We start from the raw sequence: 12,370 nt of genomic DNA on the forward strand, positions 1-12,370 counted from the left end.
TTTCCAAACAAAAACTAAATACATTTAAATATCTGACTATCACCCACGCTGCTCTAACTAATTTTAGTTGGTGTCATAACTTACCATAACATTTGGTAAGTCACATCTTTCTCATTTGTTTCATCCCATCATTCCCAAGACTCTTTCTGACACGCATTCCTTGGATATTGTTGACATCTAAGTTGCAGGAGTCCTGAGAGAATGCTGCTTATGTAAAGGACAGTGCATCTCACTGGGACATCTCAAAGAGGGGTCAGTATCACTACCCAGAGGGCGAAAACGAGGAGCTCTGTAGCTTTAGCTTCTCAGGCAAGCGAAATATACTTTAATAACTGGGCAGCATTCTCTCTTGTGCTTTATATGGGGATGGGTCTCCACAGCCTGTTCTTTTTCATGACTGTAGCGTTCCTGCTGAGCTATCCCTCACAACCTCATTGAATAGAACTTCTGTAGACTGCCTAGGAAATTTCCACTAAAATGTTCTATTCTCATTTTTCTCCCCCCGAATGTAGCCCAGAGCTGTGTGGAACTGACCTAAAAAACCCGTGAGCAATGGCCATCTGCCAGGCCATGATTTTAACTGTGTAGTGGACATTTTATTTTTCCTCTCTTTGTCATAGCTGATTAAGCTAGTCTGGCTCACCTCCACACTAAAAATAGCTGCTGTCCCACAGAGGATGAAGGATCTTTTTTTTAAGTAAAAATAAGAAATCATTAGGAGCTTCCTGATGCTATACTGTAACACTATGTGAAAAACATCCAAATGTCTTGCATCTCATCCCCATTTAGTACTGCGAAACCCAATTCTTTACTTAATCATCTAAATAAGAAGGGCTTTCAATCTGTAACCTGTTTATCTGCTAACAGTTGGCAATAGGTGTGCTAGAATTTCTTTAAATATTCTTTAAATATTACTTAGAAAGAAATAATAGTTGAGAGTTTTGTCCCCAAGTCTCCCAGATAAGTTTCAGTACCAAGATATTTTTTCAGAGTCAAAGTCTATTAATCTATTAATTTGTAAATGTATTCACCTTAAAATGTTCACATTTGGTCTGAGATTTGCCATGCTTAGTCTTCACAAAAAGAGCAATTCTTTGCCACTGAGGGGTGAATATCTAACGAGGATCTGTTCAGCTGTTGATAAGATAAGGAAACTTGGAAAGGTGTCTCATTTTCTACAGTTTAAAAGCCAGCTGCAAGATAGTGGGTTCATGTATGCAGAAAATTCACAGTTTATCAGGCTATGAAACTGCCATAGTAAAGAATCCCGTCTCAATTATGCGTGGCCTTCAGGAAGTTGGATTATATAACCAAATTCAAGGTGATTGTACACATACTTTGGCTATTTTCAGCACCAATAAAGTGAAATTTGAAATAGAATATAAAATCTTAATACCTTGATTCCATCTCAGTAGACGTTGTCTGTTCTCATGCAGACTGGCCTTTGCTTGGGTTTGTCTTCTTCTTTGATCAGTAGCTGACAAATTGGAAAGATGATGTTCCTTTTTGTGTAAATTTTAAAATATTTTTTTAGTAAAAATCAAGAAGAACTGAACTACGTTTTCACTCAGGTAGTTGTTGCTTGCCATGTTCTAAACATCTCATAGTCCAGCTGAAATGTTCATGACATAAGCTTTAAAGAAGTCCTTTTCTGACTCAAAACACCCTCAGCTGCTGCTGTTTGGTTTGGGAGGAAAGCAAATCTCAGATGAAAAAATTGTTTCCGTCCCACAGCACTAGCAGATTCTGCTTTCCTCTAAACACTGAAGGCTCAAGAAAGCATGGATGTTTGACATCACATACTCCAGCCATTTGTCTTTCTCAGCTGTGCTTTCACCACCTATCTCAAACTATCTATAAAATCACCAGAGACAGGCTTAAGCAGAGCTATCTTCAAGACAGAATATCCAAATGCAGTTGTAACCTTGTTTTTCCTGAAGAGAGCAGGGACAGTTGGAGAGGAAGAATTAAAAATCTTGGTTGAGATTTTTTAAGTGGCGTTATTGATGCTTGCCACAAACCTCCTGGGATGCCAATACACAGGACAGCATTGTGCCGTCATTGTCCAGTAGCCTTCATTCAAGTCCCATTTTCAAAGAGAGCTTTATGAGGCTTAGATCATCCATGGTATTTCAGGAAGAAAATTAAATGAAACCATTAAAAAGGACTTAGTCAGGACAACAAATGGTGAGTATTACTGCACACAGCTTTTAATTTAGAAGTTTAATACCTTCCCCAAGCACGTGGTCTATGCCTCCATTGCTGTCAGTGAAGGCTGAGAGCTTGCAGTAGGACTAATAATTGTATCCCAGTACCAGTGTCTGAGAAGTGGATTCCTAATGCATCTCTGTAACTGGAGCGATTTTTCACCAGAGCCAGTGATGTGCCTGCTGATTTCTTTTTGTCTTGTTCTGCTCTGGAGAATGTTTTACCTGACAAAGTGTACTTTTAAAGTGGGAAAATGTAGATTGCACCAGCTTAACCGCTGGAATTATCCTTCTGTATGTTTTCAGTAAGAAAGCTGAAGACAGTTCCAAAGAATAATTTGCCCCCATTGCAAAATGAGGCCTGTCAAAATCACCTGCTTTCCTTCTTTGGTATCTGAACTGTCTCCCTTGACCACACCGGTCTCTTTCTTTTTCTAACATGATGCAATGCTTTTATGCTGAACATAACAACTAATGATTTGTCCCTGAGCAAGTAAAATGAAGCTTAGCTGTGTGCAACTGGCCACCAATATCACAAATTCTGGATCCAGAGATATATTTGATGTCACCACAAATCAGCTTTTTACATTTTTGTTTTAAGAACCCAACTTATTCTCACTAAAATATAGTTAGGTGCCTGTGTTTCTTTCAAAGGAATGTTGTTCTGCCCTTCTTAAGGAAAACGAATTCCTAATAGCAAAACATATTTAAAATTCTATAATCACCCGTTGACATCAAACCTCATCAGTGTTTTTGACAAATGAAAAAGATTACTTATCCATTTAAATAATATCCATGTTTCTCCTTGATTCTGTTACCATTCTATTTGTATATCGGAAGCCATACTTGATTTCCAAGTGTAGTCTGGTAGGAGTTTCACAGGAAAGCATTGCAAAAAGTATATGAAATCACTTTTTTTTTTTTTTATTGGCTGTGATTCCATTTTAAAATAACATCATACCATTTACCCACATCATGCAGGAAAAAGTAGCAGGCAAATAACAAATGAAATTCACATTCACAAAGTCTCTACTATAAATCATCTTCTAATTGCTTAGAGAGTACTGCATGCATCTGAAAGAAAGCTGGGGAGCATTTCTACTAGAAAATGCATGGCTAAGTTGAATTTTTCTTTCTGTGTATGAGAGAGAAAGAGAGAAAACAAGCAATTTTGCAATGACAGTACTGAAACATTTTACTAATTCAGTGCATGGAGAAACAATTATCCTGATAACATATATTCAGAACAGATACAGACAACTTTCAGATACATAAGACATTACGTTGAGGTCACAACAGCTAGTTTCTAACAATGCTTATTCTAGCACAGTAAGCTTTCCAAAAAGATGTATTCAGCAGCATTGGTATGGTCTTTCATGATGAAAGAGGGGGGCTGGGAGGGACCTAAGCCAATGTGTGGTACTAGAAACATAGACAGAGGAACTCCAAAGTGAATTAGCACATGATCTTATATTTTGTTTTATTTATTTTAAACACAAGAATAGCATTCATAATTAATATTGCAGTCTGATTTCATATGGCTTTCTCTAAATATAAATGTGACTTCACAAGGTCAATGGCAAACTAAATCATTTACCTTCCAAATGTGGAGGCCCTTTGACTTTTTTTTTTTTTTTTAATAACCAATAAGGTCTTGGAGCTGTGAAGGAAAATGGCTGAAGTGTCTAGCCACCAACCTTTCTGTGTAAATAAAAAACTAGTTAAAAAAACAAAAGACCTCATTTACCTGAGATTGAACAGAGCAGTGATGCAAATAAAACAATAGCATGGAAAGACAAAGAGATATTCAGAATCCAAACAATGAACCATGTTTCTCTTTGGTCTTGTTTAAGTGCTTCAGCACCTGCTCTGGTGCTGAGGGGGAAAGTGTCTGAGACATTGCTTCTCATATCCATACATGAGCCAAAGATGTCTGTCCTATGTTGCCAGTTCAGAGTAGGAAGGGAAATGGGTGGGCAGAAGGTAGGGAAGAGTGCCTGCTCTCGACCTCTGTTCAGCATGGCTTAGGCACTTCAGGGACAGTGGAACGACTTGAGGAGAGGTCCAGAACTCAAGTGAGGTGCCAGAACAAGTTATGTGAGGCAAAACCTGTACAGTACCTATGATAGATCTTCTGCCATGTTTCTTTATAGAAAGAAAAGGAAAATTAAAATGGGAACTACCAGTTTACATCTGGCCAAACTCTCTGCTGTCCATGGAGGGAGGGCCGCTGTGTGTGTGGAAAGCTGAGGTACAGAAGTGATGACATGGCTGGGCTGGGAAGCTCCCACAATGAAAACGACTTGACAAACATTATTTAATGTTTCCCTTTCCCTCCTGCTCTGTGACCCTGGCATGAGGCCTAACAAACTCAGCACAGAGTACTTATGGCCCTCTTCAGGGTTTGGATCCAGATGTTCACACAGCTCAGGAGCTCAGCTCACAAAAGGAGTATTTTTAATGCTCTGAGCCCAGGGATAGCACTATCTGCTAATGAAATTAGAGCACAGGCCACACAAGATCCTGACTTAGACCAGTCATTCAGTGGCACAGCTGCAGAGGCACAGTTAGAAAAAATAATACCGAACGTTCTTCCCTTCTCTCTCTTCTCCCTTTTCCTCATCTTCCCCACACGTGGGCACACACATGCACATCAAGCTGACAGAGAGACTGTGAAAATAAACAAACAATTGGCAGTAACATTCTGCGAGGCAGAAAATTCTGATTCTCTGTCAGGAACAGTATTTGGCTGCATGAGGAACTGGATCCATGGTGAGGGCTAGAGAAAGGTCCACAGGCAAGTGGTAAAGAAAGACCAAAGCAAACTTGAATGAGCTCATTCTTTAATTGTTTGTTTGGTTTTTTTTTCACAGTTCTCCAGCACAAGGCCAGGGGAAAATATGAATGGATGTGTTTCATTTAGCAAGGGCATATTTCTTCCTGTTCTGCTGGTTCTACTTATGTATTAGGGGATGCAGGCCACAGAGATTAGTCAGAGCATTTCAGAAGCATTGAGGTCGGTATTTCAGTGTGATCTGGGCTAGAAGATTTTGCTAGCAATGAGTGGCTGAAGCAAAGAGCCAGCCTCTGCCTTTTAGCTTTCAGGGGTGCTGGATTTTCTAGAGCATCAAACCCGCTGCTGCCTTTGTGACAGGAGAGTTTTCAATTCTTTGAGCTTCAGTTAAATAGGCTCACAGTACCAGCAGCTGAATTTGCATGGGGTGAATAGGACACTCTGCCTAGAAAATGGTCAATTGCTCAACACTTCTATGCTAAACGCAAGCATTGATTCAGAAACAGAGAGTGCCCTGCGTTATTAACGTCTTAGCGGGGAGACACTCATGCTTTAAATGAAAGTTAGGGCAAAAAACACTGATACCATTTGAAAGAGTGAAACCTGCCTTCTCTTTCCTCTGAGGAGTCCTTGGCAGCTTGTACTTAAAGGAACATGTCTTGTTTGTAGATCCAGCCTGAAATAAGTTGTATCTAGCTGGTCTGACTTGTCCATCCATCAAACTTCTTCAGCCTCCGCCTTGGATTTCATAGAAACTTATGGTTGAAGTTATTTGTGAAGAAGCAAGGACTATCATAGCTTAATAAGAATAGGGTGAGGAGGGAAAAATAAATATAGTTCTTCTTTTTCATAATATTTTTTCCCTATTATGAGAGATGCTACTAAAAGTCACAGGATTCACAAGCTCACTGTCTTAACCATGGTGCAGATTTCTTCTGCTTACCTGAAAAGATGATAAATATCTTTTAAAATTTCTTATTCAGGAAAGTACTGAGATATTTGCCTAAACTCTTTTCAACTGAACAACTGCACCTAAGAAGTTCCATTGAAGTAAAATGCTTAATTTAGGTACATAATGAAGTGTCTGAGATTGCTTTCCTTTTTGTTGTCAGTAGAAAGCATGTATTTGCTTCCAAATCTCTTCCATGTACTTAGGACACCTTTCTTGTTCCTGTGACAGGGACAAGCACTAGTAGTTCTGCCAAACAAACCCTGATTCTCTTACAAGATTGTGAGACTGAGACTGCATGATGTTCTCACATCAACTACAGAGACTTAGCCAAATGCAAAAACTCCAGTATCAGCTCTTCAGATGACAAACCAGCCACCTGATCATGAGCGTTTGTGTTCAAAATAAGTCTGTCTATGTATGACAGTCTATGTATCTACTAGCAAGTCAACATCTCCAGTAGAATTTGGCTTACCTTATGCAGCTACTCAACACCTACAGTGCTGTATTGAGAAGCCCTCTGTACCTGTGTCTGGGAAAGGCAACAAAGACAATGGTCAGAGAGAGATTTCCTTCCAGCCTGCTAACATCAAGGGGTGCCACACACTGTTTTAATATTAAGTAGCTCCTGCACAGCACTGGAGAAGTATCCTTACTTTATGCAGAGCCTGAAACCTAAATTGTACAGCTGGAGAAGCTGGGCAGGGCAAAAAAGTAAGTGACCTTCCCAAGGCAATGCAGTAATTTAGCATGATACTTAGCAGGCATGCTCAGGATTTCTGAATCTCCAGGGCTATGGCTAACATTCATGCCACCACACTCCCCCATACACTGCAGGAAGGGGTGGGCAGGACACAGCCGCAACAATATACTGGAAACCAAATATCCATCCTGCAAGCACTGCTGGGAATGGGATAGTTGAATATGGCACTTGGCAGAAACAGAAAGGTTAGTCAATCAGAATGGTCTATGTCCTTAGTCATTCACTTCAAAGGCATTGGGGAGGTCCTCTACCAGAGCACCATGCACTCTCCTGTGCTTTCAGCTCTTGTATGGCAACTGTCTGACCAAATCTTATCTTTCAAGATAAGTGTATGGCTAATTCCCAAAGTAACATGACTCTTGCTTAGATTCTGAGGCATTTAACATCTACCAGCATCTGAGGGAAGATGACTCACTCCTTCCACAGTTCTGAGTGATATCAGCTGTGTAAGTCACACGTGATTTACCTTCCAAACGATCTCTTATTTATGCCAGTGATGGAATTAAAACAGAAAAGCTCTGCTTCCACGGGAGAACTGAGATACCCCTTCCAAGGGCAGATGTGCTCACAAAAATTGGCTAATGTGAGCCAATCAACAAGAACATTAATAAAAATGACTAATAATTATTATCAAATAATAATAAAAAGAGAATCAAAGAAAATTAAAGAGGCCACTGTTCACATTTAGTGAACACTCCTTCCTGGTTTCAATGGAAATGCACGTGAGGTTGTTCCTTTTCTATGCTTAATGTACAGTTGCTTTATTTAACATACATAGTACTATGGCTTATAATAAAATTTGTGTAGTCTGCAGCTTTTTAATCTTTACATCCATTCAGAGGCATCTACTGGATGTGACTATGTACAAAAAAGGAATGGATGAGTCTTGGGGTGGAGGGAAGGGAAAGAGGCAGTCAGAAGGGAATGGGAAGCGAAGGGAGTCCTAGTGAGCAGTAGAGGGCAGAGGTGGGGAGGGCTGCATGATGGATGGCAAGATTGTAAATCCCCATTGGGCAAAAGAGAAATCCTTTGCAGTACTGTTTATGCCCATCTAACAGTCTGCAGCTATCACTTCTTGAACATGTCCTGCAGGGGCCCTGGTAGGTATTTGATGACTGTGTCTAGAATGCTCTCTTCCTCCTCCTCCTCCTCATCCCCACAGCCAGGAGGGATCGCCTTCTTTGGGCGCGTCAGACTCCCTTCAGCGTTAGCTTCCAGTGCGGCCTGGGCCTCTGCTTCCTTTTCTTCCTTCTTCTTTATCCCATACTGCAGGGGAAAGATAACACATTGTCAGTCACACTGAACACGACTGATGAAGCCAGCCATCACATACGGTGCCTCATATTCTGTAGTATGAACATCACTGTTAATATTCTGCTTTTGCTCTTTTACATAGACAACCAAATTATCAATCCTAACATCTCGCCACTAAGTAAAGCTCAGGGGATGGACAGCTCTCACAAGAGAAGATGGCCAAATGCTCAGATCATTCAGAAACATGCAGGAGAGTGAATCTGAGACTATACAGCTGTGGGCTTAGCAAAGACAATATAAGTTCTGTGTTTAGTAAAGTCTTGGGGTGGTATTTTACCGGTGTTGATCCTCCTTTTTTGTGTTAACACGTCTGATGCTCAAGTCCATCATCCACAAAGATTTTGAAATTTCATCTGCAGCATTTTAGAGTAAAGGTTTATGGAAGTGGCAAAACCAGGAAAAAAATAATTATCCACAAAAGAAAGCAAACAGGACAGGGCAGACAGGCAGACGGCAGTGAAAATGACAGTTTTAGATATTCTTATGCAGGACATAACCTACACAACCTATTACAGAATTACAGAATCATAGAATTGTTAGGGTTGGAAGGGACTTTAAAGATCATCTAGTTCCAACCCCCCTGCCACGGGCCGGGACACCTCCCACCAGGTCAGGTTGCTCAGAGCCCCATCCAGCCTGGCCTTAAAAACTTCCAGGGATGGGGCTTCCACCACCTCTCTGGGCAACCTGTTCCAGTGTCTCACCACCCTAATGGTGAAGAACTTCTTCATAACGTCCAGTCTGAATTGACCCATCTCTAATTTTAATCCATTCCCTCTAGTTCTACCATTACCCGACATCCTAAAAAGTCCCTCACCAGCTTTCTTGTAGGCCCCCTTAAGATACTGGTAAGCCACTATGAGGTCTCCTCGGAGCCTTCTTTTCTCCAGACTGAACAAGCCCAACTATCTCAGTCTGTCCTCATAGGAGAGGTGCTCCAGCCCTCTGATCATCCTCATGGCCCTTCTCTGTTCTTGTGATATAAGTGGGACAGAAAGATCTCTTTGTGAAATAAACCTTCATAAGAAACTTTGTCTGTATTTGCACACTGAACTTTGCACTTCTCGGGGCAAAGCTGACTCACACTGTCTGAAGAGAAACATTCTTAAGCCTATGGATACCCGATATTTGCTACTCTCATTAAGAACTAAAGGTATGCTACTAAGACTTTACATGAGTAACCAGAATCTCACTTTATGATTTTATATTCAAAATGCTATATTTAATTGAGAAGTAAAGATATGCCTGAGTGAATCAGACTAGGGAGAGAAGTGCTGTAGTGCTGTAGTATCACAGCTCCCACAGTGACTAGGACTTTCTTTCCAACTGCTGGTTTGAAGGTGTGTTCAAGAAAAACCATTTCTGCACCACCAACCCTCATCATTTCTCAGCTTCCATACTTTTCTCTAATTCTCAGGTTTTGCTGCTATTTCCATAAATGTTTGCACAGAAATTTTGGAGATTACTATGACAGATGATTAAAAAAAATCAACTCAAATTGTCAGATGCAAACCTACAGCAACAAGGATACCTGTAAGCTACCCTCTTTATTACTGAATCATAGAATGGTTTAGGTTGGAAGGGACATTTAAAGGTTACCTAGTCCAACCACCCTGCAATGAGCAGAGATGTCTTCAACTAGATCAGGTTGCTTAGACACCTGCTCTGTTTATTCAGACCAATTTCAATTTCCCAGACTGTTTCCGCTTTTTCTGACAATAGAGGGAGGTTAAACTTTCTTGGTTTTGTGATCATCAATGCAGACTCAGGAGGTGTCCCATTTCTCAGTGCCCAGCTGTGTTTCAAAGGGTCCAGCTGAGTGTTTCAAGGATGCTGCAGATCCCTAGGCTCACAGCTCCCAGCCTGGCAGGAACATTCTTCTGCTCAGTCATTTCCCCTTCTAACCAGCCACCTTTATAGCTGCTCACACCTGCCTGTTCCTGCCCTATCAGATCCTCAGCCACCAGTGACCTCACAAGCGCCTGCACAATTACTTACAATTATTTCACTTCAGCTACTCAAGGGAGGTGTTTGACCTTTGTGAGGAAAAGGAAAGGCATTCAGATTTGCTGTAGCACCTATCAGCTTCAAAATTATTGCTCTGTAAAAGCCATTCCTTTACTTATGCATAAATTTTAATTAGAGTACCAAATGGAATTAAGATTGCTTTCAGTACATCAGAACCATAAAGTAACTAACCCAAATGGATGCAAAAGCCAGCAAAACATTTCGCATGACAAGCCTGAAAAGAACTTTGAAAAGAAAATTAGATATGATTTCAAAAACATCAAAGAATTATGTTGTACAAAGTACTCTGTATTTTCTAGTATCAGTAGTATAGTACTGCTGAATAGAAATGAAATGTATGCTCTTTTCATTTTTACTGTTAAGAGTAGACCAAAATGTTTACCAGTAAAGCAAAAAATGCATTGCTGCAGTCATGACTTTGTGATTTCAAAGGGTTGTTGGGTTTCACAAGAAACTCCTAAACGTTTCTGAGCAAAGGCAGTATTTTTGCTTCCTTTCTCCATCATCATCAAGATTTAGGATGACAGCCTGCAAGGCTGAAACCAATAACTTCAAAACCCCCTAGTTCTCTAAACCAGTTCTTTCAAACCAAAATATTCATTTAAGGACATTTGTCATGATTTCTATACCTGGTGGATGCCAGTCACACAGATTTCATGGGAGAGACATTCAAGACAAATGATATCTCCATTCACATCTGAGGCAAAGGAAGCATTTGATCAACTCGTAGTTACAGGGCTGAACACCACAAAGAAGATCCAACATAGGACCAGTAACCACTGCAGGGGGGATGACATACACTGCTATGCTGTGGACAGTCTGTACGGCTGGCTGATACTCATTCTCCCTCTCAAGGCACAGGTAGATGTCTCTAGGTGATTCCCAATGTAGTTTATCTACAGACTTTGCCTCCCTTTGCCAGCTAGAGGAGAAGAGCTGTAGTGTATACAACACAAATTATAGTAACAGACAGGTCTCCTGCATGCTTTCAAATCCTCCACCTCAAAACAAATATCATCTCACGGCAGGTTGATGTTCTAGCTCATGAACTTGATGAACACCCATGCCACAGGGAACTGTGGAACAAAAACAACCATTCAAGTGCTACTGTGTGCTAGGACAGAGATTATATGAAAAGATTGAATATATGAAATGCTCAAAGATTATATGAAGGTATTAGCACTGTACCTGTCAGTCTGTGCTGACATATTTCCTTAGGTCCCTTGCCACCATATAGTTAATAATGTAGAATTATGGACATAATCCAGTAAGATACTGAAACTTTTTAAGTATGTGAACCACCTTGCTGCTCACAAAGTCATTACTATTCCATCACATAAGGATTGTTTTCACCGGGTCATATGTTGTAAAATACTGGAGCACTCAAGTCCTCAGTCATCAGGTATAAAGAGTAGGAAAAAAATACCATGGTCCTTGGTTTACCCCACATTCACTGACTGCATGTCAGGAAAAGACCAGACTAACAATGCTGCCGCCAACTTCCTCCCCATGTCTTTCTTTCCTTATTCCTTCTGCTTTCCAGAAGAAGCCAAAGTAAGTGCATGAACTAGAAACACGGTGAAAATTCGATCTCACTCTAATGGCAGTAAGTGTGTCAAGGAATAGGGGCACTATTGAGCCAAGGTGGACCTGCAGCTAAAATCTCGACCAACCACAAATATAGTTACCATTTCTTATGACAAGCTAACCATTGCTTACTAAAAATGAACATATCTATCTAGGCCACAGAATGAATAAAGCAGTAACATCACAGTTAAGACACTTGCAGCAGGAACTGCTTATCTCTGGGTCAGTTATGGAATTAACTCTCCAGGAAGACAGCTGCAATCAAGGTGCAAGTGAGCAGTTATCTTTGGATCATATTTGGAACTGATTCCTTAGGAACAACAAGTGATTTATCTGGAGAAACTAAGGAAATACAGAAGGAGTTTTGTCAGGCATACGAAGACAACTTAAAGACTACATGGTGGGACCAGCAGAAGATTATCAATCAGTGCAGAGGACCCTGGAGTCTGAGAATAAACTGCTGCCAAAATTAATATCTTTCCCACTGATATGCTAGGAAGGGTGCCCCTGGGACTCCCATACTCTGGATAGAGATTCAAAAGACCTGTTGGTGATGGTCTTCCTGACCTTAGCCGGTTGGGTTAACCACAACAAAACAACCATAACGTTATGCTACTAATATTTACCACAATTTTATGCTGCTAAGATTCTTATAGTTATTCACACAATTACATCTGCTATTGGCATGGTTGAACTATCATATTTTACAGTGTTTGTATACTATTAAA

At 40.5% G+C, this 12,370-nt stretch overlaps 1 protein-coding gene across 3 annotated transcripts in view; it reads right to left on the minus strand.

The window, feature by feature from the left end:
- Positions 1-3,114: 3,114 nt before the first annotated feature.
- Positions 3,115-12,370, minus strand: part of CPLX1 (complexin 1) — a 106,410-nt gene continuing 97,154 nt past the window's right edge. For all 3 annotated transcript variants that reach the window (XM_063320633.1, XM_063320634.1, XM_063320635.1), the window contains exon 4: positions 3,115-7,979. In XM_063320633.1, the coding sequence (XP_063176703.1) occupies positions 7,782-7,979 (198 nt within the window). In that variant the 3' untranslated portion in view covers positions 3,115-7,781. The remainder of the gene's footprint in view (positions 7,980-12,370) is intronic.

The sequence above is a fragment of the Chroicocephalus ridibundus genome, chromosome Z, assembly GCF_963924245.1.
Source record: "Chroicocephalus ridibundus chromosome Z, bChrRid1.1, whole genome shotgun sequence".
Taxonomy (NCBI): Eukaryota; Metazoa; Chordata; class Aves; order Charadriiformes; family Laridae; genus Chroicocephalus; species Chroicocephalus ridibundus.